Source organism: Taeniopygia guttata, chromosome W, assembly GCF_048771995.1.
Source record: "Taeniopygia guttata chromosome W, bTaeGut7.mat, whole genome shotgun sequence".
Taxonomy (NCBI): Eukaryota; Metazoa; Chordata; class Aves; order Passeriformes; family Estrildidae; genus Taeniopygia; species Taeniopygia guttata.
Window position 1 is genome coordinate 9,501,288 of NC_133064.1, and position 27,986 is coordinate 9,529,273.

At 46.1% G+C, this 27,986-nt stretch overlaps 1 protein-coding gene across 1 annotated transcript in view; it reads right to left on the minus strand.

The window, feature by feature from the left end:
- LOC116806979 (ubiquitin-conjugating enzyme E2 R2) overlaps window positions 1–26,338 on the minus strand; it is a 165,184-nt gene extending 138,846 nt beyond the window's left edge. The window contains exon 1 of the mRNA XM_032744787.3: window positions 25,994–26,338. Coding sequence (XP_032600678.2) covers window positions 25,994–26,314 — 321 coding nt within the window. The 5' untranslated portion in view covers window positions 26,315–26,338. The remainder of the gene's footprint in view (window positions 1–25,993) is intronic.
- Window positions 26,339–27,986: the final 1,648 nt, after the last annotated feature.

A 27,986-nucleotide genomic window follows, 5' to 3' on the forward strand; every position in this document is an offset into this window, starting at 1 on the left:
TCTGAGTTAAAGTACCCTTGTCAAAGTTTAAGTACTTTGTAACTTTAATAAGTGCCCTTTAGAGGGTCACCCAACCCACCTCCTCCTGTGCCTAGACAGGTATTAAGGAACCAAAAGACTTAAAGGTAACTTTAAAGAAGACTTGCTAAAAGCTGATATACAAAATTAAGAGAATTACCCAAAGAAGCTAACCCTCAAAAGCCAGAGACTGTGAGTTGATGCGGGCTTAAGCCCGATCAAAGAAATAGAGGAGGGATTTGTTATGAACAAAACAGCCTGGCTGGGACACTTGGCTTGGGCTAAGTACTGACATTGAAATGTTAATTAGCTAATTGTTCCTGGGAATCACCTACCTCCCCCCACCCTCACTACCATTCTAGGACTGGGATGCAAAATAATCCAGTGGAATCATGGGAGGGGGTTTTGGGGATGAAAAACACCCCTAAATGGAAAAGATGGGCACAGTGGAGGGGGCTGGATGGGTGTGCTCGTTGGGGAAAAGGGAACCCCATCCCTAGTCTGTGTTTGACCTGTCACCATAACCTACAGAGGACGAGACTGGACTGGGCTGTGGGAAGCAGGAGCAAAGCAGTGAGACACTTCCTGGTGTTCCCAGGAGGGAAGGAGAGGGACAGCTGCTGCTGGACTTCGGCAGCAGGCTCTGCACATCCCCTCACCCTGCGGCCACCAGTGTGCCGGGAGGAAAGGAGAGAGGACGGTCTGCTGGGAATTCAGATACGGACTGCACACCTCTTCACCTCCAGCTACCAGCATGCCACGGGGATTTCAGGGACAGACTCTGCACGCCTGCTCACCCTTCGGCTACCGGAGAAGCTACAACAGCGGGGGGCGAGCTCCTTGTTGAGCTCCCTGCCGAGCTGACTTTTTAATAAAGAGCTGACTATTAATAAACGCATAGACCCTGTTCATTTCAGTACACACTGTTATTAGTATTGTTGTTATGGTTCACTTTCTTATTTCATTGCTGTTTCTAATAAATTGTTTGTATCTCAACCCGTGATCTTTACCCTTTTGTGGCTCCAATTCTCCTCTGCATCCTGCCTCTGGGGAGGGGGCAAGTGAGTGAGCCATGCGTGGTCTGGGGGATTTCGATAATGTTGGGGTTTAAGATTCTTTCTTTTGTTTCTTTCTCTCAAAGAATTTTTCCCCAAGTGGGTTGCTAGGAGACAATAATGACCAGATACTTAAGAGAGATAAAAGAAGTGGCCACAGGTCGGGGGAGGGGTCCAGCTGGCTACTCCCTCTTTTTACCTAGAGGTTTCTCTGGGAAGGGTAGAGATACCACAAGAATTGGGCTGGAAAAAGAAGAGGCCGGGGCAACTGCAAGTCCTTGCGTTCTCAGCATTCAGAGGTGAAGGAAGCTGCAATCATTGTGGGAAGAATTCACCACCACTGCAGGGTTCTGTCTTCTGCTGCCTTCTACCGTGAGTGGAGCTCCGCTTGTCATAAGAGCAGCTGTTGCACTGGGACCTTATTAACACTCAACCTCACAAAACAAAGGACCTTTCACCATCTGCTCCGGTGCCTTAAGGGAAAACCCAAGGTTCCTGACCCTTTTCCCCTCCCAGGGAGCCTTTCCTTTGCCCTGCTCCTGTCGGTCTGCCCCTGTCCCGCTGCTGCTGTTTTTTGCCACTGCTACAAAGTTTCTTTGCTACACTGTAACTTGAACCTCCTGCTGAAATGGAGATTTTTAAAATTCACTTAAAGTTAACAAAATGAATTAAGCATTTATATTTTAGTTTGTAGAGCTATGTGTTGAATTTTAACCTTTTACTTAAGAAACCTCTGCCATGGTACAAAAGGGCATAGGAAAATGCAAATTTCTGAAGATTATTGCACAAAGAACAATGCCTAAGGATGCAAAGAACCCAGATAAAGAAGCTTTCCTGTCTCCAAGCCTATCAAGACTGACAGATGCACACAGATAAGCACCTGCACCGAAGGACCGAAAGCGCCTGTGCAGAGAGGAAGAGTTCAGTCATGAGGAAGACCAAAATCTTCATCCTCAGAAGACCCCGAGACCCCCTTAATACCACACATGCCCAGAAGGACGTGAACCTGTTTCGCATGAGAGACGAGGACAGGTGGGGCCAGGGGTTGAAGATGCATGGAAAAGTTGTGCAATGTACTGCATATGGAACACCTTTCTGAATAAAAGTGTGGGTCAGACTAAGGCTCGGGGCACAAGTTTTTGGAGAGCTATCTCACTTGTGCCGAGCGCTGACAATACATAGCCACTTCATAACTACCCCAGGTTGTGGAGTCTATTTATTTATTCCGCGTATCGCTTCAGTGCCCTGCCGGGATGTCCCGCGGTTTCAGCTACAGCTACCGAGTTTCTGATACATCTCACCTACTACTCCGGGACTTTGCTCACCTCTGCCTTCTGAGCTTGCTACTCCAAGGTTCCTGCTACAGCTCTTTTTGCTATCCAGAGGGGGCACTAGGATCGGCTCTCCCTGTGAGTTCATAAAGGAAGCCTTTTCTTCATCCATTTCAGCTGGCCATGTCCACCATTACCATGTGGAGGGAGAACCCATGCCACAGCACCTCTTTCAGCCGCAGGAGAATGATCACAGCCACCCTTCCTGACTGGGAGCCAACAGTGCCTCGGCCGGCTGTGACCATAACTACACCAAATGGGAAAGAGACACCTGAGAGAAGGCTGCTACTGGGTTTCTGGTTTTGTGTGTTGTCGCTACCACTCTTGTTGTTTCTTTGCCCTGTTATATATACTAGTAAACACTGTAATTCCTTTTCCCATATTTTTGTCTGAAAGCTCCTTGATTTCAAAAATTATAACAATTCACAGGGAAATGGGTTATATTTTCCATTCCAAGGGAGGCTCCTGCCTTCCTTAGTAGACACCTGTCTTTCAAACCAAGACAAGTGGGAACACTAAATTGGGGAATACCATTCCTAAACCTTGACAGCTTTATTTGGCACCCAGTGTGGGGCCAAAGGGTTGAGATAACAGATCTACTGAGAGCAGGTTGGAAACAAATTTGATCTAAACATTTGTAATAGGTATGGAGCCGCTGGTTATAATGCTTCCTCTGTTCACATGGTTGTGGCACCTAACCCTGTATATACTCCCATATACGCACTAAGTGCTCCTCATGATGCTTTACAGAGCATGGAGAGGGATCAGGATTGCTTTGTTGCTATACTGTTGATTGTTGGGGTGTGTTTTAAGTTTCCCCCCAGTTATGGTTGCTCCCTCTCCCCCTCTTTTTCTAAAATGGTCCAGCCTTCCTTCTCCTCCCTCCTCCATCTGACTGTCATTCCTCCCTCCACCCAGTTCATTGTATTCCTGCTGAGTTATTCCCCCCCAATCCCACCTCAGAGCCTGTCTGTCTCTCAGAGAACTCTCCCTTCCACCTAGAAAGTTCCATCCAGGGCTTCGAGTGATAAGCTGGTCTCCGGGGTCCCCTCCCTCCCTCCTACCTCATTGGAAGTTTCCCCTGCCTGTCACCCTTGTTACCACCCCCAGGTGTTATCCCATTGGTTGGCTGCTGTTTCCTCCCCTTGTTACCACCCCCCTTTAACAAGCAGGGCACACGGCACCCATCGCCTTTTGGAGCTTATCTTCCTTCGAGCCAATAAACTCGGAACTCAGATACCCCCAGAAGGACGGCTCCTTGCTTTTGTCAGAGTCGCTCTGCGTGTCTTTCAGTCTGGTGGCTTCGTCTTCCCACAGGCCATACCTCGTGCCGACAGCGGCACATGAGAGTGGCCTTTGCTGCCACAGTGCTACAGGTACTGGGCTATCTGAGACTTGGTAACCTAGCAACAGCCCTGGTGGCTCAGCGGTAGAATTGCCGCCTGCCATGCCGGCAGCCTGGGTTCTAATCCCGGCAAAGGCACTAGCGCTAGCTGAGACTTGGGAAGGCACAGTGACAGCTTGGCGCCTACCGGGGGGGCTGAGAAGACCTCCAGACCCCGCAGAGAAGACCAGCGGTGCCGTCGTTTTGGATTTTTTTTTCCCTGACGCTGGTTTGCACGAGGTCTCTGGACGTTAGGCTACCCCCAGTGGGAGCAGACCTAGTTTTATAGGTGGCACTCCTGGGGGACAGGAGAGGCAGCTTCTTCAGCTCCCGCCAGAAGTCTCTCCCAGACAAAAGCCATGCCTCGGATTTTTCGTTGGTCCCACGGATTTGGGTAAGTTGGAAAATTCCTACATCTTTTCTTCTTTCCTCCCTTTTCTCTTCTGGGTTTAGAACAGGGGGAGTTATTCCTCCTTTGTTCCGTGGGTGGGGGGAAAGCTTTGGGTGTCCGGTTGGGATCATTGTTTTTCTTTCTGCTTTTTCTCTCTCTCCGAGGTGGGATTTGGACTGCTCGGCAGCTTTTTACAACTATGGGATCTAAGTTCTCTGCCGAGCAGAAAGGAGTCTATCTCCAAATTGTTGGTATCCTTGTTGGGGGGGGGGGGGGGTTAAGTTAAAAAGGGGCAAGTTAAAGATCTATTAAAATGGCTTTTTCTCCATTTCCCCGAAATTACCACCCCCGAAAAAGTAACAGACATTCACTTTCAGGATTCGGTGGGACAAAAATTAACAATTCTCGGGAAGACGGGGAGTGGTACAATTTCTAAAATGACATTTTGGAGTCTACAGATTCGGACTATTCTAAATTCTAAACAAAGGGTGGAGAAAGAGTCATTTTCAAACAGATTTTCCCCAGTTCTTTCTTCTCCTAGCCCTCTTCCCTCCCCTGTTAGCCCTGGAGCTGGGATTCTGCAGAGAGAAAACCGCAATTTTGCACGGGGTTGCTACCGTCTCCCCGGCTCTCCGCAGAAACCCAGATCCCCCCGCCTGGGGAGTCGTGGCCAGACTCTTTAGGACCTTTCCAGTCCCCAACTCTCCCAAAACTGTACAGTCCCATCCCAAGAACCCTCAGTTTGAGTTAATATCCCCGATGCCCCTGATCATCAAAATGGCACCGGGGGAAAACAAAATGGCGGGCACCACATGGATTTTCCCGCCACTTTTCCCCCTCTTCAAAATGGCGCCGGGGTGGAAACAAAATGGCAAGCGCCACATGGATTTTCCCACCACTTGTTCTTCTCCTCCCCAGAATCCCTTTCTCTCCTCCTCCAACCCCTTCCGGTCTTCCAGCCCTTCCCTAGGTGTTAACTCCTCCCTCTCCTTTGTTCCTCCTCCCTTCAATCCCTCCCCTAGCCACGCCACAAATCCCCATGCCCTTAACCACTCCCCTTGCCACTCCCTCCAGGCAGAGCTCCCCTCTTCCAATGGTCCCACTCACCTCCCTGGCCCCTCCCATCCGGGGTTAGTTACTAGTTCCCACGGTCCTCTTTCCGATTCCCACGGTGGGGGGGCTGGGGGGAAGGGGCCTGGGGACAGAAATGGCTCCCAAGTAATACCAATATAAACAAAAATCCCTGATAATGGCCATTGAAATCTTACACCAACTTTACTAGCAGCACCTGTCACCTATATCCCACATGCTGAAGGTGGTGTCCGCGCCCAGTGGACCCCACTGCCTTTTCAGGTTACCAAGGAATTATGTAGGGCGCAGCGGGAGTTCACTAGGGAGAGCGAGTGCTTCCGGGGAATGCTTATGGCCACGTTATCCACTGACCTCACCCCTGCGGATCTCCGCCAACTCTTCTCCTGCCTGCTGACTCCTACAGAGTTCCTGCGGTGGGAGACAGAGTGGCGGAAGGAGGTCTGGGGCTCCCTGTTCCATCTTTGGGAGAACCGGGCCACCGCTAATGATGCAGGGGGAGGGATGCTCTCAGTCGACCACATCTGCGGTCAAGCGGAGTGGGCCGACAGAGCACGGCAGGCCGCTGAGATCCCCCAAGTGGCATTGCGAGAAACGGTGAGGGCAGCCAAAAAGGCATTTTTAAATTTGAAACCAAAAGGAAAATCATGCAGTACCCCAGTGAACCTTTTCTAGACTATGTTAAGAGGTTCCACAGGTCAGTTGAGATGCGAATTAAGGACGAGAAGGCAAGACAAGAGGTGCTGAGACAGATCGCAGCAGTCAATGCCAACTCGTAATGTAAAGCAGCAATACTGAGTCTTACGATGGAGCCCAAGCCGACCATCCAGGACATGTTAGAAGTCTGCAAGAAAAAGGTAGACCTTGCAGCGGCAGAGGAACCATCCAAAGGGGGACCTGCGCCAAACACAGGAACAACTAAACGAGCCTACGCCGCCAACGCCAGGACGCCTCCACCACATCCTCGTCTTGCACCGCCACCACATAACCAACGACCGTCAGCAGACCGATGCTATTTGTGTGGGACCCCGGGACATTGGGTAGGAAATTGTCCCCTCTAAAACGAATTCCACCAATTTAAAAAGGAGCAGGGCAGGGCCCAGGGACCCTCAAAAAACTAACTTACGAGCATAGCCCCTCCCTGCGCTCAGACATAAATTCGGTGGGCCACGGAACATCTCAGGGAGGGGGGGTTGGACAGACGCCCACATTGGACTGGCAAATTACCGGACTGATGCTTTTCCATCTAACATGACGCACACTCATTATGAACAAATACACCGCAGACCCATCTTAACCACCTTGTCGAATTTTCCCCCTTTTAGGCTCCAGCTGACGGAACCCCTCCATCTTTGGGACACGGACCATCATCTTATTTCCATTGCCCCAGAGGGTTCAGGTACCTGGAGTCAGCTGCGATGTAAGTACATTGTCGTTGGGGACACCAAGTTCACACCCCAGGAGATCACGGTATTGCCCGGGTTAGTAACCTCAGACCCAGGGCAATTCGTGCTTCCCCTGTATTGCGTTCGCCCGTCGGTGTTTCTCCCTAAGGGTCAAATAGTTGCCCAAGCCATCCCGGTCCCTGAGCCACTTTGGGACTGGGAGCAGGTGGCTGACCTTCGCCAAAAGCTCATACCATCTATTTACTGGGGACAGGCCCTTGGGGAGAACAAGCCCAAAATAATGTGTGGCCTTCATCTTCATGGGGAATGGAAAACAATGCAGGGGCTCCTGGACATAGGGGCAGATGTAACGATCATTCCCACTCAGGAATGGCCATCACATTGGGAGCTGCAAAACGTGGCTGGTCGCGTACAAGGTATAGGGGGAATTCAATTGGCAAAACAATCAAAGAGCGTCATACAAATTGAGGGGCTGGATGGGCAATTGGCCTCTATACGCCCATTCGTTTTGGACTTTACGGAACCCCTGTGGGGGAGAGACCTGATGGCCCAGTGGGGGGCAAAAATTGACATTCCAAAGCCCCCCCAGCTTTTTTGAGCAGCAGTCACTGAGAAGCGCCCCACCCAGAAAATGAGTTGGCTGACTGACAAACCAGTTTGGGTGGAACAGTGGCCGCTCAGCAAACAAAAATTAGAGGCGCTGGAGGGGCTCGTGAAGAAGCAGCTTGCTAAAGTGAACATCGTGGAGAGCACGTCCCCATGGAACTCCCCTGTCTTTGTAATCAAAAAACCCAACAAAGATAAATGGCGCCTCCTTCATGACCTCCGCGAAATAAATAAAGTAATTGAAGATATGGAGTCTCTCCAGCCAGGGATGCCATCCCCTACAATGCTCCCCCAAAATTGGAATCTGGCTGTAATTGACATTAAAGATTGCTTTTTTCAAATTCCCCTACACCCTGACGACACCCAGCGGTTTGCCTTCTCGGTTCCAACCATCAACTGAGAAGCCCCAAGGAAAAGGTACCACTGGAGGGTTTTGCCCCAAGGCATGAAGAACAGCCCAGTTATTTGCCAGTGGTATGTCTCTTCCTTGCTGTCCCCTGTCCGTGTAGCTGTAGGAGACGCCATCATCCTACACTACATGGACGACATTTTGGTGTGCGCCCCCACCGATGATCTGCTTGCCTATGCGCTTGAACTGACAACAGATGCGTTGATTGCCGCAGGGTTCGAGCTCCAGACCGAGAAGATTCAAAGGATGCCACCTTGGAAATACTTGGGGCTGCAGATGACATCGAGGACCATTGTTCCTCAGAAATTGGAAATTCGAAATTCCATCCAGACCTTAGTGGATCTCCAATGACTGTGTGGGTCTTTGAACTGGGTAAGACCATGGCTAGGTATTTCTACCGAAGACCTAGCCCCCCTCTTCAATTTATTGGAAGGGGGAGAGGGGCCTAATTCCCCATGGACCCTTACCCCACAGGCAGAGTAGGCGCTGGAAAAGGTACAGAAATACATGTCTGCCAGGCAGGCCCACCACTAGCAACCGGGCCTGCCCTTTAGTTTCATCATCTTAGGAAAACTGCCACACCTACATGGGGTGATTTTTCAATGGCACCATAAGATCAAGGGAGAGGACCAGGGCAAGAGGGACCCTCTCTTAATCATAGCGTGGGTCTTCCTCAGCCATCATAGGTCCAAAAGGATGACATCGCCACAAGAACTGATGTCTGACCTGATTCAGAAAGCGCGACTGCGCATCAGGGAGTTGGCAGGGCGCAACTTCGACACCATTCACATCCCCCGACATTGACCATGGGCCAAATTACAAAAGCAATGCTAGAACACCTACTCCAAGAAAACGAGTCCCTGCAGTTTGCATTGGACAGTTACACCGGCAAAATTTCAATTCATCGGCCGGCCCATAAATTTTTCAATTTGGACATCCAGTTTTCATTATCATTAAAAAGGGTCCAAAGCAGGTCACCTCTAAAAGCTCTGACACTTTTCACTGATGCGTCCGGAGCATCCCACAAGTCGGTCATGACTTGGAGGGATCCTCAAACTCAGCGGTGGAAGGATCACCTCAAGTAGCTGAGTTGGCCAGTGTTGTCAGGGCCTTTGAGAGGTTCCAGGAGCCCTTCAATTTGGTTACAGATTCAGCATATGTAGCCGGTGTGGTGTCCAGGGCAGAGAATGCAGTACTGCAGGTGTCCAACATTGCCTTATACGAGTTGCTCTCAAGATTAGTAGATCTTGTCTCCCACCGAGAGCAACAGTTTTACGTAATGCATGTCAGGTCGCACACCGACCTGCCGGGGTTTATCGCTGAGGGCAATCGAACAGCTGATGCCCTGGCGGCCCCAGTACACATGGCGCCACTCCCCGACAAATTCGAACAGGCCAAGGTCAGCCATCACAAGTTCCATCAGAATGCACCTGGCCTGGTCCGGCAATTCCAACTTACCCATGACCAGGCAAAGGCCATCATGGCCACTTGCGTCCAGTGCCAAAATTATCAGATGCCTGCGCTTAGCACCGGAGCTAACGCCCGATAACTCAGAAGCTGCGAGGTGTGGCAGATGGATGTGACCAAGGTTCCTGACTTTGGCAGACTGAAAGACGTACACGTCTCTGTAGATACCTATTCTGGCGCAGTCTACGCCTCTGCCCATGCAGGGGAGAAGGCAAAGGACGTCATCAACCACCTTGTCCAAGCCTTTTCCGTGTTGGCGGTTCCTAAGGTTTTAAAAACGGACAATGCCCCAGCGTATGGCTCCAAGGAGCTCAGGAGCTTCCTGTAGCAATGGGGGGTGGAACACAGGACCGGCATCCCCCATTCCCCGACAGGTCAAGCCATAGTTGAGAGGACCCACCAGAGTCTGAAGAAAATTCTAACCCATCAACGAGTGACGATGAAGGTGGAATCCCCTCATGTCCAGCTGGCCCAGGCATTATTTACACACAACTTCTTGAACTGTGCATTTGAAAACCTAAACCCTCCCATCACTAGACACTTTAAAAGTAACCCGCAGCTGGAGCTTAAAGAGAAGCCCCCGGTCCTAATAAAAGATCCTGAGACCTGGCAAGTGCAAGGACCTTTCAAACTGATCACATGGGGGCGGGGGTACGCCTGTGTGGCCACCCCCTCTGGTTTAAGGTGGGTCCCTGCAAAATGGGTGCGCCCATACATTCCTAAGCCAGTCGAAGCCAAACCTGTACAACAGGTGAAGGATGTCTGTTGGAGGAAAAGAAGGCGGACCCATTCTATTTAAGTTACGACCATTAATCCTCTTTTAATCTTTATTTTGCAGCCTCAACTCGAGACCCAAAAGACATTATGAACCCCGCACATCTAGTCATCTTACTGTGCCTCGCCGTCCCCAGCTGCTCCTGGAAAAAAAGAAACTGGGGACTGGCTGAGTGACCTTTTTGGAAATTGGGGTGTCTCGGGTTGGGCAACTTCCATCATTCATTCTAGTTTGTTAATTTTGTTTGTTCTTATCCTAGCACTTTTTATTTTCGGAATTCTGAGACGGGTGGTGTCCAGCCTCATCAACAAAGCACTGGCCATCCACACTGCGAACCCAGCTGCCTTCCTCTCTGCCCAGGAGTCCAGCGCCGAGCCCGAGCCAGAAAACAGACACTGGACAGAGATGGCACCCACCTACCAGCCGGTGTTCGCTGACACCTGCCCGGACTCGGAATTCCTCCCCCGGACTGAATCCAATTCATTTTGAAATACTTTTTCATCAGATTTTCGTTTTTTGTTTAAAGTTTTTTAAAAAGTGCCAGTTGTTGGGGTGTGTTTTAAGTTTCCCCCTAGTTATGGTTGCTCCCGCTCCCCCTCTTTTTCTAAAATGGTCCAGCCTTCCTTCTCCTCCCTCCTCCATCTGCCTGTCATTCCTCCCTCCACCCAGTTCATTGTATTCCTGCTGAGTTATTCCCCCCCAACCCCACCTCAGAGTCTGTTTGTCTCTCAGAGACCTCTCCCTTCCACCTAGAAAGTTCCATCCAGGGCTTCGAGTGATAAGCTGGTCTCCGGGGTCCCCTCCCTCCCTCCTACCTCATTGGAAGTTTCCCCTGCCTGTCACCCCTGTTACCACCCCCAGGTGTTATCCCATTGGTTGGCTGCTGTTTCCTCCCCTTGTTACCACCCCCCTTTAACAAGCAGGGCACACGGCACCCATCGCCTTTTGGAGCTTATCTTCCTTCGAGCCAATAAACTCGGAACCCAGATACCCCCAGAAGGATGGCTCCTTGCTTTTGTCAGAGTCGCTCTGCGTGTCTTTCAGTCTGGTGGCTTCGTCTTCCCACAGGCCATACCTCATGCCGACAGCGGCACATGAGAGTGGCCTTTGCTGCCACAGTGCTACAGGTACTGGGCTATCTGAGACTTGGTAACCTAGCAACAGCCCTGGTGGCTCAGCGGTAGAATTGCCGCCTGCCATGCCGGCAGCCTGGGTTCTAATCCCGACAAAGGCACTAGTGCTAGCTGAGACTTGGGAAAGCACAGTGACAGTTGATGCCTTGTAAAGTCTGACCTAGAACAGAGACTAGACAGAGCTAAAGAGTAAAGTAGGTATTTATTAAGAGGCCTCAAATAGATCCACCTTGCGTGGCACAACCCAAAATGGCCATAAAATGGACAACAGGTCACGGGGTCTCACACTTCTTAAAAATACATATTATGTTGTTGGCTTCTCGCAAATATTAGGATGAATGTTATATGTATAATGTTAAAATAACTTTGCTTTTATTTCTGCTAGTAACAAAAACTTAGACATAGTAGTAGTGGTAGCTGATATAGTTATGCGTGAACTTTCCTTTTGGTCAGGATAACAACCAGTGAACATGTAATGAGGACCCTGCTATTGATATGCCACCTATCAGCATCTGCCATTTGAAGAAAGTATGGACCAAGGCCCAAACTGGAAGTGATAAGGAGAAGGAGCCAAAACCACAGCCAAGAAACAAACATGCTCTAAAAAGGCGGAGCCAAGGAGGGGCCATGTAAAATAGTTCCTGGAAAATGTAAACTAGCTTATGGATATGCATGAGGGTCTATGAATATGCAACAGGCTAATGTAAAAGAAAAGGTATTTAAGGGGTATCAATTTAGGACATAACTTTAAGGACAATGAGGATAATTTTGGGATATATATTTAATGTTGCTCACCTGCCCCAGCACTGGGTGCTACCTATGGGAATTCATTAATAATCATGCCCAGTCTGTAGGGATACAGAGGAGGATGATTTCCTCCATCTTTTATCTCCTTTTCTCCTTCAGGCTTGTTACAACAGATTTGAGATATTTTAATTTCTTTTGGATGTTAAGGAAAGCATGTTCTTGTTGCTATGTCTACTCAGTACCAGTGATGCCTTAAGATTTTAGCCTTTATATTTTTCAAATCCTGTACTGCATTAGTGCATAACTGGAAACTCAATATTAAGTGTTAGTTAACTGTCTTCACATTTCAGTGAGACGAAACAATCCCTCTAAGCCTGAGATACAAGAACACTCTACAGCCTCAGGCCCCGAAAAATATAAACAAACGTGAATTCGGGGGAAGCAAACATGGGGAATACGACTTCAGTACCTCAAGCTGTAATTGGAGGATAAAACCCTGATATGTAAATGGACCAAACATATATCTATCTGAAAAACTCGTGACCGCCGTCCATCTTGGGTGTAGAGCCTCCCAGTGGCTTTGACTGCCCAAGGTGTACATTCTGAAGGCCTTTAATAAATACCTACTCTTATCCTCTTAATCTTGTCTAGCCTCTGTTCTAGGTAGGTTCTTTACCCAGCAGACATGTCTCTGTGTCTTCAGGTAGCCACTCCAAGGCATCACAGTCCACACCATATTTAGAGTGATGAAAGAGAATTCCAGGAAGGCCATTCAAAGATCTTTGCCAAGGGTGGGATAGTAATGAGTGGCATGGAATGTGGCAGAAAAGAGGCCACTATTTGGAGGACTTCTCCAATGGTTTCAAAGGTAATCTCTGAAAAACCAGAGAACCCTGTTAGATTGGAAGAATATCTGAAAGGAAAATGCTGTGGGCAGTTCCAGAAAGGCACAAATTACTTCATTTTGCTGGGATCTGGCTGCTATTTACCAGACACTGCTCATTACTAGAAAGCACCCTCAGGGGGAGGAGGAGAAAAGCAGAGCAACTGGCACTGTGGCCACTCAAACTGCAGCGGAACCAGAGGAACAACCCATACTGGTAGTAGTCACCCCTATAAAGAAGAAAAAATCCAAGTCCAAATCAGGAAACTTTGTGAGGGATTAAGAGGAAATAGGGTCCTCACAACAAGAGTAAAAGGCATGGGCAAGCAAAGATAGTAATTTGAGCTGCAAGATGTGTGAAAAGATTTTACTTGCCAGTAGGGTGAGCCCATGGTGACCGGACTGTTCCAATGCTGGGATATCACAACCCAAGATATGGAACTAGATGGTAGTGAAGCCATGCAGCTGGGATCCCTGTCCTGGGATGTGGGAATTTATGAGGGGATTGGGAAAAAGACAGAAATTCTCAGCCTCTGGAAATGAATCCTGTCAAGCATGAGGGAAAGGTATCTTTTCATGGATGATCTATCAGTGCAATAAGTGGAACACCATGGAACAAGGTATTCAGTACCTGAGAGAATTAGCTGCGCTGGAGGTACTCTATAAGGATTCAAGTAACAAGCAATCCCCTGTAGATCCAGATGAAGCCTAGGGCACACAACCCATGTGGCAGAAGTTCCTATGGAGCACGCCATCATTGTACACCAACTCATTGGCGGTGATGTCATGGAAAGAAGGAGAACAAAGAGTGGATAATTTGGTTGCTCAGCTGGTAATATGAGGAAAGTCTCTCTTCCTCCCTGTGGGCCTGGATCTCAGCCACAGGAAGACTGTCCAAGGACCTCCAGCAATTTAAAGAGGAAATGTCCTGTGCCCTGCTAGTAAAGGCCAGAGTCTCTGCTATTAAGGGCAAGCACACTCCTGCTCAAGAGAGAGAGGGAACACACCATGCGGTAGGTAACCTGTGCTTTTACCTGCATGACCATGGAGAGGACATGAAAAAGTTGGATGGAAAACCCACCTCTGCCCTAGGAGCCATAGGTATCTGAGTTGAGAGGAAGGACAACCACCATGGGAAATTCTTCAAGGATAAATGCTGCTCCAGTTTCCAGTGGGCAGGTCCTCACACAGAATGGAAGGTACTGATGTTACTTCAAATCCTCTTGAAGGGACCTGCAGTTCATCATATTTAAAACAAGTGAGCAATGAGTGCCATGACCAGAACTAGAGGGCGAGCCAGGTATAGAAAAGGGACAGTCGGATGTATTGGACTGTGTGGATCTATGTCTGAGACTGAGAAGCAGGATGTTTTCTACCATCTGTATACCAGTTGTCCTCTGGGAAGTTTTTCTTATCTCCTGTTAATGGGCCCATCAATGTCTCACCATGTGACTCAGAGATAACTCCCTCCAGGAGCCATCTCTGTTTAACAGGTGATCAAGGACCCACTGCATGACTCAAAATGACATCAGACCATTGTGAGATGCTCCGCCCAGGGGGAAGGAGCTAAGCATTCGCACCTAGATATATTCTGGCATTTTTAGACAGAGAGGCAGCTTTCCCACAGGTTTCCAAGAGGACACAGCTGGGGTTTTCCACTAGACCGACTACACTTTTTCTACAGGTCCACTGTTCCAACAGAAACCACATCTGTCACTCCAGGGGAGGACTGCAGCCACTCCAGTTTGGACTGCTACCAACATGCTGGCCAAAGGGGTGTCAGGTTGTATTCTGACTTTGTCGGTGGTCTTCCTTTTGTATTATTGAATGTATTTTGTTTATTTTCCCTTTTCCCAATAAATTGTATTTCTGACTTGGAGTCTCTCACTGGTTTTGCTTTCAAAGCAGAACAATCTGATGTCCTGGCACATCAGACCAACAGAAGTATAAGGCTTTAGTTCACACCAGTGCACAATGTACATTGATGCCATCAACATATAGTGGGGCAAAACCCATCTCTATTTCTGGAGTTGCAGGGGGATTCCAACAGCTGACTGAAGCGGAAGCTGAACAGAGCCTGGCTGAGAATGAATTGCAAAAACACCTGTCCTGGTTTAGGGCAAATGTGGGAGGAAACTTCCAAAGGGGTCCCTCTAGAAAGCAGATTCAAGCAGCCCCTCCCCCTAACTGGTTCAGGAAAATATTTCCTTGGAGAAAAGTGGAAAAAACATGTTTACTTAACAAGAAAAGTATTCACAAGCATAAAAAATGAATAATATTAAACAATAAAATTTCTCACTGTTCTGAAAAGATGGCAAATTCACTAAGTCCTTTTTATGGAGCGTAGCTCAGCTCGCTTAGTCTCTTACCAGTCCCTCCTGTGCTGGAAAATGCTGCGTCCTGGGCCCCAGTGAGCCACAGGTGTGAGCTCCCTGTGTCTTTCTTGATTTTCAGTCCAGAGCAAGGGCGATCAGTTCCAAGAAAAAGAAAAGCCACAGTCTGGGCAACTTCTCTGCCTCAGCTAGCTAAAACAACTAACTAAAAGCAAAGGAGAGCTCTCTCCCACTGTTTGGGCTGCAGACAACACTGTGGGTAGGAAAACTCAAGCTCTTATCTCTATGTTTTTAATACAGCTGCCTCAGACATTCTACCGCTTCTCCTTATCCCCTCCTTCACTCTCAGATTGAGTTTTAAAAGTGCCAAACTTATTTCTAGGCTAAACAGACAAATGAGGATACAATTCAGCATCATAAAGTCACCCCAGGACAATACCCCATCCTTGTCATAGATTACATCAGGAGAGGGTATTTTAAGGGCTCAAAGGTGTATTTTTGGGGTTTTGGGATAGCTGCTTTGGAGTCAAGAGGAAATTAGGCAGCTGAATACCTTGCCTGTGCTGTCAGAAGATCAAAGAACAACAGGTAGTGATCACTTGTAATACATTGATGACATCATCAGATGGGGCAACACAGCAGAGGATGTTTTTGAGAAAGGGGAGAAGATAATCCATTTCTGAAAGCTAGTTTTGCCATAAAGCAAAGTTAGGTCAAAGGATCTGCCCAGGAAATTCAGTTTTTAGGAGTAAAATAGCAAGATGGAACAGTACAATGGACTGGTAAAAAACATATTGAAAGCAATATATGGTGGGACCTTCAAACACTGGGATCTACATTTAGTGAAGGCCACCTGGTTAATTAACACAAGAGGATCTATCAATCGAGTTGCCCTGCCCAATCAAAACATCCACGTGCCTATGAGGAATGTGTTAGGGAAGAGTTTGGATTAGTCCTGCCTCAAGGAAAGGCAAACCCATTCATGGGATTGTTTTTGCTCAAAGACTCAAGTTCACTTTGTGGGTAATGCAGAGGGATGGGGAAACACGATGTGTACCTCAATGAGATTTGATTTTTGGGTGAGAACAGCCTGTAATGTTGAATTGTATAATATTGGTTGCTGAATGACACTGCACACTGTGTGTCATAACTCAGACAGACTGCTCCAGATACACAAGTCATGAGCTCCTGATGCAACAACCAGCTGATAGCACACCAGCCCTCCTTCCCTGGAAGACATCTAGGACAGATAGAACCCACATTCATGGACTAAATGAACTGAACAAACATCTTGGAATGACAGCCATTGTCTAAGGGAATGATGTGTGTGTATATATACATATATATATATATTTGGAAGTTGCAGGATCTGGACGTGACAGATGATATAGAATAAAGGGTAGATATTGTCCTAGTTCCAGCCAGGACAAGGTTAATTTTCGCAGCATACAGGAGGGGCATAGCCAGACCCTGAGGTTATTAGATACCACCTCATGCCATGTACTGGAGGAATAGAGGGCAGTGGGGTTTTTCTCTCTATTAGTATTGCTGTTGTTACTGTTCATTTTCTTATTTTATTGCTGTTTCTAGTAAATTGTTCATTTAACAACCTGTTTTTGTGCCTCCAATTCTCCTCTCCATCCCACCACAGGAGGAGGGAGCAAACAGTGCATGGTCTGAGATGTTTCAGTGGGAATAATAAATTGGGGGATACCATTCATAAATGACAAGAACTGGTCTTTGAAAAAAGTGACAAATAATTATCTATAGAGGCTTTATTAACATGACTAGTTGCCTCAAGAGATAGCCATTTGACACTTACTGTTCAAATTCAATAGATTATGGTAATGTTTCTTCTGTTATATAAATCTAAGTTTCTAACAAAAGTTGAGCTTCAATGCCTTTTCTGCTTAGCATTTTGAATAACTTATGGTCACAAAAAACCCAAACAAACCACATGAAAGATTAGGCAGACATCTCACTGAAGTAGCTATATTATTAAGAACTGACAAAGCCTTCATCAAACATTTGTGTATGGGCATTTTGTTACCACATTGTCGTGGTTTGACGTGGAAAAAGAATTTTCTCGGAAGGAAGAGGTCAATCCAGTCAGGGGTCAGGGTTGGATATTGACACTTGGAGTGACCAATTGAGGGCGGACATGCCTCTGAGAACACAGAGGGGTTAAAAGCAGAATTCCCAGGAGAACACTCTGTCTTTGGTTCCGGTCAGGGTGCAGTGCAGGACTCTCCCCTACCCGGCCGGTGGCTGGGTGGGGGAGGGGAGCAATGCGGCCCAGCTTGAGGTAGGCCCAAGGGTGGAGGGGACTGGAACTGGGCTGGCCCCCTGCAGATGGAAGGGTGGAGAAATCTGGGATGTCTCTGTTCCTCCCCCCAGAGTCTCTCTCCCTCGAGAGAAAGAGACAGCTACGGTTTGTCAGCAGTACACCACGGGGAAGGAGAAGAGCAGGGGGGCCACAAGGCGCCCAGCCGTGGGAGCCGGAGCCTGCGCAGAGAGCCGTCCAGGGAGTTGGGACATTTAACCCTTCCTTGAGAAATGAAAGCTTTGTGAAATTTTTCTCCTCCTCAGTTTGAAAGAGAGGAAGAGAGACAGCCTGGGACCTGAGATGTTAGAAGGAGAAATTCTGGGTGGGAGAAGATGATGGAGCGGCTTTTGGCTGGACTTTTTCTTGTTAGCCATAGACGGAACCAATTTTCTCCTCCAAGAGAGACTGTATTTTAAGAGGATGCTGGTGAGCCAAGAGACCTGCTTCAGCAGCTGAGAAAAGACAGGATTGGAGCGAACAGAGAAAAGTTGGGGAGGTTGGTGGTGGTGCCCCCTGTCTTCAGAGGAGAAGAAGAGAAGATCTCTGTTCCTGAGACCCATGGCCCCAGGGGAGGAAAAAAATGGGGGGGCTGTGGTCCCAAAAAATGAAAAACTGAACTGTTGTTTTTTCCCCTCTTGGCAGAGCATCCTTGAAAAGAATGATCCTAAAAGCAGTCTGTCCATCCATGCATTGGTGGTGAGAGCACTGTGCATTGGAAAGGAGAGTGTTTCCATGGCAAACTTTTTTCTCCAGGCGGTGCCATGTGTGACATGGAAACACAAGAGGTGGCAGCTGTGTTTCCTGGGGGTCTATGGTGCAAGGGAGACTCCTCTCTCCCCTGATGGACTGAGTATTGATTATCTGGAGGGTGGGAACCTGATTGGGGTCCAGGTTGTGTCTCACTGTGGTTTGTTGGAAATTGAGAGGGGAGGAGGAATGTTTTGAAAGGTTTTCATTTTGGGTTTTGGTGTGTGCTTTTCTTTCTTTTTTTCTTTTATAGTAGTATAGTAGTAGTAGCTTAATAAAGTTTTTTTTTTTCACTTTTGTTATTAAGCTTGGGCCTACTTTGCTCTGTTCTCAATCGCATTTCACAGCATTCAATTGAGAGGTTGCATTTTCACAGTGGCGCTGTCATTGTGCCAGTGTCAAACCATAACACACATTAATGACAAATTAGAAGGGATTTAGATAATAGCTACAAGACACTGGAAAAGGTATAAAAGAAGCCTTAGCCTATCAAGCTTAACACATCACTGAAAGGCATTCAGCTATGGTGGCACAAGTATTGGCAGAGTTAATATTCTGCAAGAAAAGTAATTAGGAACACAGAGATGAAATTCAGTTTTCGTCAAAATATCATAACATGCCCATTCTTTTAATAAAAGTGAGTGTTTACACAGATATTCTAGCCAAGATCAGCAAACATTTGCACACCAGTGTAGCTTATACCCATGAATTCGAGGGTTATACAAGCAGACTTTATGCAAGACCAAATGCATATTCACATAACGCATTTTAAGTCAAAGCTACTCCATTGCATGGCTTTTGTTTTGACAAGGCCAAAGAGGGTGCTGCAAAAGAGAATATTATTCACAGCCTTTGCCTAGGTCTGACATGAAAAGGTTTCTAGCTGTAGAGATGCCTAAGGATTAATTTAAAACCAAACATTTTTGCACAATGTCTATCCCACAAGAATTGACCCAAGTGGCACAATTTACTAAACATTGGTCCTTACACTGTCCCAATACTCTGGTAAAGAGTTTTGCATCTTAACACCTCCAAATATTTTGCTACAATGAATATGAAAACATATGCCTTAAATACTTTAACTATGATACATATCTTAACTTGGGGAAGAGTCACATAGCTATTGCAAACATGTCCCTACTGCTATCAACTTAAGTTTCTTCTCCCAAGCAAAAGCCCTTTACCCAAATTTCTCAATTACTTGTATCATCTTAAGAAAACAAAACAGCCCAATGGAAATTCATCATGTCATGTTTTAGTACTAAAACCTTAAGGAGTAAGACACCGCCTGCTTGCCAGGCAGCCTTCTCTGGGATTAACAAATACTACAGTATCTGAAAGTGTCACCCACTTAAGACAGCCCTTGTTTTCCATGTGATGGCCTCAATTAAAAAATCCCAAACATCCAGAAAGTCTGAAAGTTACATTTCTTCAAGTCAAGCAAGATTCCAAAATATACATGCATCCCAATTTGGTAGCTTTAGAATTTTTCGCCCATCGGGATCCATCCCCGTATGAGCCATCAATTGTTGGTGTCAGTGCTTGGCACCAATCGATGGTGGATGGAAACTGACTGTCGTTGTTAGTTTATTACCTTACTGTAAAACTTTCATACCTTCTCTCTGTGAGTTCCCAGGGGCAGCTTCTCTCAACTCTGATTCCTTTTCTCTTTCTTCCACATGGCTGGCTGACTTCTTCCTATCGCTATCACGACCGCTTAACCCTATCTGTCCCTAGCAGGCCGCCTGACCCTTGCTCCTCACAGCAGCACAGCCAACTGACTCCAATTCTCCTCTTGACTAGCTAACCCACTCTTTTATAACACCCATCCTTATTGGACCATCCTTATTGGACACAGCTGTGACCTATTAAAGGCAAGGCTGTTCCTACTCTTTGGTAATTAGTACAGCTGCAACTCCTCAGGGGTAAGATTGCCTTCAGCACTCTCTATTCTCTTACAATCCATCCTCCCACATTCTCCTATTTGTAGGACACTTAGGGCAGATATTTACACATTTCAAATATTTCAGAAAATGTGGAGATAGGCAATCAATTTGGCTCATCTTGGCTACTAGTGCTTCAGGGGAAGGTACACAGTGCCAAATTACTATTAAACTGATCTGGTGAGATGAGACATTCAGTCACTACCACAACATCTTAGTAATTGCAATTCTTCTAACTCAAAATGCTGAATAAAACACTATTTTTTAAAAAAATGAAGTAGAACTCTGAAAATAGGAAGCTAATTTTGTGTACATGCATGTATATGCACACATCTGATGACACACAGGCCAAATTATAAGAGGACATGCTATATTATGAGTCACATGACCTCTAGTCCAACCACACTGCAGTTCATCTGTAACTGCTATGTTTCCAACTAACTCAGATACACTTCAGTTCAAGATAATATCTCAGCTCTTTAGCCTATACTACACATTACTATGACTATCTGATGATGGCCATAAACTACACAGCCAAGCTGGATGTCAAAGAAGAGAATAAAGTTCTGTAAACACTTTTTTCTGGCATTTCCTACCCTCTAGATGTAAAATGAGCATCATGGATCACAACTAAAGTGTTATTTAAAAGAAAACAGTGTGAATATATCACTATGTAAAATAACAGGCAGTGTAAAGATGACTTCAGAAACAGTAAGGTAAAAACATGTTTGAGCTTTTGAGAAGTTACAGATGTGGTCCCACACTCAGACACTGGCAGAACACCACTGCAATAGCAGAGATCTTAAGGATTTACCAGGCAAACAAAATATTAAGAACACCCTTCTAACATTACAGAGTCAAAAGCTTCCACTAATTTCCATAATATAAACCAGATCTAAAGCTCTGCACATGCTTTTAGTTATTATCTCTTGAACAGACTTGCAAGAAATCTCAGGAGGCACAATTCTTCACATTGATATCCAAGAAAAAGTCATGTTTTATTTTACCTTATCCAAGGATCACTCTGTGCAGACTCATGGAAATAGAGTCAAACAATGAATTAAGCAAACTGACAGTGCTCAATCTTTCCAAATGGAAAGCTTTCTATTTTTATCCCCATGGCAGAAGCAGGGTCTCCTCTTGCCATACACCAGGACCTAAGTGCACACAATCTTCTAGTCTCAGGCAGTATTAGAAGTGGAAACCATTCTCTGTGCTTCTTAGCATATGCAATATCCCTACTTGGATCAGAGGAGTCCTAGGGGAAGGGCTGGAAGCTGGCTACCATCATTATCTTGCCTGTTGCCTCCTGAAGCCAGGCAGATGTCCAAAAGAGTCTACAGTCTAAGAGGTTCTGTGGGTCCCACAGACCCAACCATCCAAAAACCTACATGCAACAGCAGAGTGAGGGTCAGTCAGGTATTCCCTAGGCCTGAGAGTTAGAGATCATAAAGTATGCTTATGATCCATGAACCAACATCAGATGTTTCTTGCCTTCCTGCCTACAGACAGCTTAATATCTCTTTCACTTTGGAGATAGCCAACAATAGGTGATCCTATCCTACAGATAGGTGGGTTGCTTACTAGCATCAACAATACCTAAAGAAAACAAAAATAGAAGCTTAATTACACTGAGAGAGAAGCTTTGTAGCACCTTGCAATGCAGAGGCCTGCAGAAGGCAGCTTTTATGCTCAGAGTAACACACATTTGTTCCTTGGCACCAAGAAATATTTTTGTGGAGTTGTGTTCTACTAGTTACAACTTCTATTTGCTTAATTTTAAGCTCTCTAGAAAGCATCTTATAAGACCAAAACTTTTAAGCATGGTGCTCATACTTGCCATCAGTTTTCTTTAAGTTCCATATCAATTCACTGCTCTGAAAAAAAAAAAATTATTCTCATATATTGCAAGTTGCTTTGAAATCAAAACAAATCACTTGGAAGAAACTGAGATCTAACAATACAGAACTCTAAGCAGCACACAGTTAACACCTTAGAAAAAGCAGGGAAAGCAATGCTTTAACAAGTGTTTAGCCACCGAATCACTTGAAAAAACTAAGCATAATGCTTGGGTTCCTCCCTCCCCCATTTGTCTCAAGATTTGCTCCTTCATATAGCAAAAACACCTTATGAAATAAATTGTCCTAAGAACTACCAAACTCTAACAGTGCAGTTCATTCTTCTTGTTTCCTTGACACAGCAAACTTGGTCAAACTGTGCTTCTGGGCAGCACTACACATCTAATAATGAAGTTTCTATTTATATAATTTCTCACTTTCACCTTCCCTGAAATATTGGCTTCCAGCACAAGAATGGGAGGTCACCAGTGTATGAAATAACTGAACTCCTTCCTTGAGGGTGGTGATCTGGAACCTGAGCAAAGGGTTGCCCAAAACATTATTCCCAGTCATAATGAATAGCTACATAAAGTCACTAGATAAGGCAAAGATTAATAGGGATAAGGACAGCCATTAAGAAACATCTGGGCTTGTGACAACCTTCACTGCAGATGTACACTTTTAGCTGATTGCATGAGGGGGGCTTGCAGTTCAGGACTGCTCCTATCCCTCACTGATACAAGCTGCTCTCCACAAAGTGGTTGCTTCTGAAGACTGCTGCCCTTTCCATCTAGCTAGGATGTCCTAAACTATGATGTACTGCAGTAAACCTGAGCATGCTATATTAGTTTATAAAATATGCTTAGATGCTGTGCTTGAATTTTTAACAAGTCCCCAACCTTTATTGTAGACAGCACTAAGATACTGATAATCTACCATTTAAACAAACATTCAGGGGGACAGGTTTTCTGCTTCAATTTATCAAATACTGGTTACAGGATTAGCAACTGAAAGCAGAATCTGTTGATATGTTGAACCAGCCTTTAACAACAGCAGGTCCTGTCAAAAAGGTACAAAGAGAACACTTCCCTCATTTCAGTTTATTCAGCTAGTTCAACAACCCAGAGATAAAAGTCATATTTATTCAAGAAAAAACAACCTGTCAAAAGGTTCAAGTGTTTCATGAGCACAAATCAAGCATTTGTATTCCCAATCAACTAGCATCAACACCTTATTAAGGTCACATTAAATACAGGCTTTTCTCAAAATATTTATACTTGAGCTTAACTAGAAGCCATTGTACTTCCCTTCCAGTTCCTACCCTCAAACCACACCTCAAGTGGAAGAAATTTCCCAAACTCTCATTGCCACAAAGTTTAAAAAAAGTTACAGATTGCATATTTCTAATCCTACTTACCTAATCTTAGGAAACTAAAAAGACAAAACAAGATGAAGCTAAATATTTCATCAAGTCAAGAAATGTGAAAAACAAATCAGATGCTGATCTAAACTAGTGCTCACCTTGCATATACTATGAATATATCATAGAAGTCACCCCAGAAGATTAATATCCAACTTTATTTTATTTCTAAGTGATTCAGCAAGCCAAGTCTAACACATCTAAAAGTTTGCATGAAGGCCCAATACAAAGTAACTCAACAACATCACTTCTCGGAATCACAGGACTCCTTCTCCCTAGTGACAGAACAAGCATCTAAAAATCACTTTTCAGTATCTAAGATGCATAACCAAAGACCAAACACGACCAAAATAAAATCCACCATGCACAGCTCCTCATGGAGGGAAGGTGAGACAGAAACAACATATGAGAGACTTCAGCCATGATGCTTGAAGAGAATTCCTCTGCTGTGGAGGGGTGAAGGCATCACGAGACCTTCATCTCCCACTCTCAAAATAAGCACCACAGGACTGGTCAGAAGGATTTACAAGAAAGGTACAACATTTCAAGGACATAAAATACCAAAAGAGATATCACATTCATAATACTGAGGTAAGGCAATTGGCAACCTTGCCTAAAGTCTACACTTGTTAATGCACATCCCCAGATTATTTCATAGGTTATTTTAACTTCTTTCCAAGAACAATTACATACACAAGCAAAAATATTTTGAACCATTGTGATTTCTTTGGAAAATAATGGATGAGTGTGTAAGTGCAGGAAGAGGCTGTCAAACCATTCAGATGTAAAAATGGCCCAATTACCAACCCAAGACTAGAGCAACTTCCAGAATAAGTAATAATGGAGGCGAGTCTAAGAATATACCTATCACACCTACAGGAGCATGTCCACCAACTCATTACAAAAAGTAAGCCTTGTGCCAAAGCCTTCCCTTCCTTCTAAATAATAAAGCCAAACAGAACACAAATCTATTATTCCACATGCTACAAGTTAAATCTGGGTTTGTGTAACAAAGGTCTTAAACCTTGACCCAGCATTGTGGTTTAAGCCCATCTGGAAATAAAGCACCATGCAGTCCCTTGCTCAACCCCCCCCCCCCCCCCCGCCATGATGGAATGGGGAGGAGAATCAAAGTAAAACTTGTAGGTCGATATAAAAACATTTTAATAATTGAAAAGAAAGTAAAATACAGTAATCATGGTAAATTATGATAATGATGATAATTAAAAGGGAAAAAACAAGTGATGCACAATACAGTTGCTCACCACCTGCTGATCGATGCCAGACACTCCCCCTTCCTGAACCCAGATTGGCCACCCTTCTGAGTAACTCCCCACAGTTTATATACTGGTCATGACATTCTAAGGTATGGCCAGTTCGGGTCACCTGTCCTGGCTGTGCTCCCTCCCAGTTTCTTTTGTGAACCTCCTCACTGGCAGAGCATGAGACAAGGAAAAAAAGTCCTTGACTTAGGATAAACACAACTTTGCAAAAAAAAAAAAAAAAAAAAAAAACACACTGGTGTTAGTAACACCATTCTCATTATGAATCCAAAACACAGCACTGTAACAGCTACTGAGAAGACATTAACTCCATCCCAGTTGAAACCAGGACACCCAGAGAGACCAAGATGCATGTCAGCCAAGCAAAAAAATTATCCTGAAATTTATTTTGGTTTGACAGAAATCAAAGAGCATGAAATGAGAGACACAGGAGCCCCTACTAAAACAATAACTCCTGGGAGAAGGGAGCTGAAGGGGACATTATTTTGGTAGAGACCAAGCAGACATCAAGTGGAAAGGGGTCTGCCCGATGCAACATATCTCCTGCAGGCACTATGGCTTTTCAATTGCTTCCTTTAAGAAAAATCATGGAATTCCTCCTCAAATTGTTTTGAGAATTTAGGTTTCCCCCCTTTTCTGGGGTAGCAGTGCCAGATTTCTCGCTCACTATATAAGAGAACCACAAACACATTTTCAGATTAACAGGAAGACTCAGAGATAAATGCTTTTATCTACCTTCACCAATTATGTGTTGCTGTAACCCTTTGAAGTTTGCCCTCTAAGAAATTTGGAGAGGAAGAAAAGGAAACCAGAGGGGAAAAAAATCATGAAAAACAGTCATGAAGTCCACGAAGTTTTGAAAAAATAATCTCACTGCTTTTATATTGAGTTAGTCATCCTACACAGGATGCGCCTACATGACAAAGCTATCAAGGGAAGCCCCTTTGAAATAAACACACACAGACTAGAGTCATGAGAACAAACTTGGGGTTGAAAGGGAAGAATTTGCTTTCTGTATTGAGGTACCTGCGTTTCTTTGGGGTTAAAATTGAGAAATAACAGAACAGAGACAGCTGTAACACGGCCTCCTCTTCCCAGAGGGCATCCTAAGAGGAGGCCCTGCAGGCCCCCAGCTAGCCTGCCCTGCCGGCAGCGGGAGGGGAAGGGCAGCTCGCAGGGCACTATCTACCGGCACCGAGCCCTGCCTTCCCTCCTTCCGTAGGCCCCAGCCCCCTCCCGCGGAGGGTGGAGGAGCTGACAGTGACCGCAAACCCGCCGCGGCCCATCCAGACCCGACAAAGAGGCCCGGCAGGCGGCGAGGGGAGTGGTGCAGGCCCCGGCGGCAGCTCGCGGGTACATCCGCGGCGGCGGGAGGCCCGGTCTACCGGCGGAGTGGGGAAAAGCCGTACCTTGAAGTAACCGCCCTCGTAGAGGGTGTTGGGTGGCCCGAAGATCGCCACCTCCCAGTTGTAGAGGTCGGACTCGTCGACCAGGGTGATGCGGAAGCCCTCCACCGGCTCCTCCTGCAGCGACTTCAGCTCCAGCATCAGCGCTTTCTGTGAGCTGCTCATTTGCTGCTGGGCCATGGCGCGGCGCGGCCCGCGCGGCCCCCGCCGCCCAGGCTGCTGCGGCCGCTGCCCCGCCGCCGTCGCGCTGCCCGACAGGCCCCCCACCCCGCGCTGACAGCCGTCGCCGCCGCCACTTCCTTTTGTGACGACACCCACTCGCATCTGACCTCAGCGCGGCGCGCTGTGGCGCACCACGCTGCGCCCCGCCGCACGGCAAGCCCCGCCCCGCCCTTACCGAAGCACTTAAAGGGGAAGCGCTCTCCTCCACACCGTTTGTGGAATGCGTGGGTGTGTGGTTCCCGGCGTTGCAGCAGCCCTTACGGGGCAGGTCCACATGTCGTGTAAGGCGGAAGAAAAGTTGGGTGGAGAGCTATGAGTGGGATGGAGGGAGCGGTTTTCTGTGAGGGTCATGGGTGGGGTACGGCCAGTCCGTGCTGCTGCACTGATAGACATTCACGGTCAAAAAAAGAGCAGCTTTTGTACAAAGGATGAGTTTTGAGGAGCGACCTTGCATGACCTAGGGTCCCCTAAAAATCCTGCAGCAACCCCCCAAGCAGCAGTGTGTCAGGAAAATTAATCCATTATGTCAGAGGTTTATGTCCAAAAAGGAGACAGAAAAGTCCTGTAACTTTATTTGAATAAATGGAGAGGCCATGGGGCATTTCCCCTGGGGTCTCTCAAAATTTTTAGGGGACGCAGCCTACTTTTTATCCTAATTTCCCGGCCACATTCCCCTCTCTCTTTCCCCATTGGCTGAGGTACTTGAGAAGTACAGACTTCCAAAAACGCCTAAGACCCCTTCTAATGTATACCCCCCCCCTTTTTATTTTTCTTTGTCTCTGTTCTTTTTCTCTAAATCCAGAGATTTAACACAGTCTTAAGTAACAGTCTGTGCCAATTAGTGGAATTCATATGGAATTTATGGTTTCCCCCATTGCTTCTTTCATCTATCAGTATCTGGCCTTATCTACCATCAGGCCAAGAGTTTGTAGACACCTCTTTATCATTCCTTTCAAGTAGGAAAGGAACAGGCAGTTATCTCTCTCCCACTGGTATTCTTTTCACTTGGCTCCACGGATGTGTGAGGCTCTACAAGCAGAAAATACAGTTTCAATCCTTCCTTCCATTTTTTATATGATTAAGGGAGGAAAACGTTTGTGGAATTGGCAAGGTACATCGACCTGTGAATGTGAGCAAGCACCTCAGACTATGCTTGTGATCTCCTATTCCTTATTCAGCCTTTAACAAGTGATATTATTAACTATATTATTTATTGTAAAAATAAATACCTTTAATTTTTTAATTTATTATGCAGGAGGAGGACAAACAGCATAGCACAACCCCAGATGGTGAGACTCTGGGTTTCACTTCTGGAAATGTTAATGCATGCACCTGGCTTGGCAGCACAAAGGACCCCACAGCTGTATAAGAAATGACTGGCATGGAAATGTAGTTGCAAGCTGGACATCTTATCTCAGCCAGGACAGGAGAAGTAATAAGGATATAACAGCCCTGACAGAAAAACTGATGCCTATTTCTTAATTAAGAATTAATTTGGTTCTAGCAGGATTAATTTAAATAACTAATAGGCTGTGATGAGTTCTAAACTAATTGTAATGTCCCCCAAAATGTCAGAGTTATTTGAAGGAAATCTCTGTTGTTTGTGGACTTGCAGCCAAATAAAATTGTGGGTGAATAAAAGTGAAAATCACCTAATGCCTTAATATAAATCTGTAGCATTTGATTACATGGAGTCCAGGGATGAAATGGTAAAAGACCCTGAGATGCTGCTATATAGAGAGGGATTGAGGAGTGTTTACTTTAGAGATTGCCA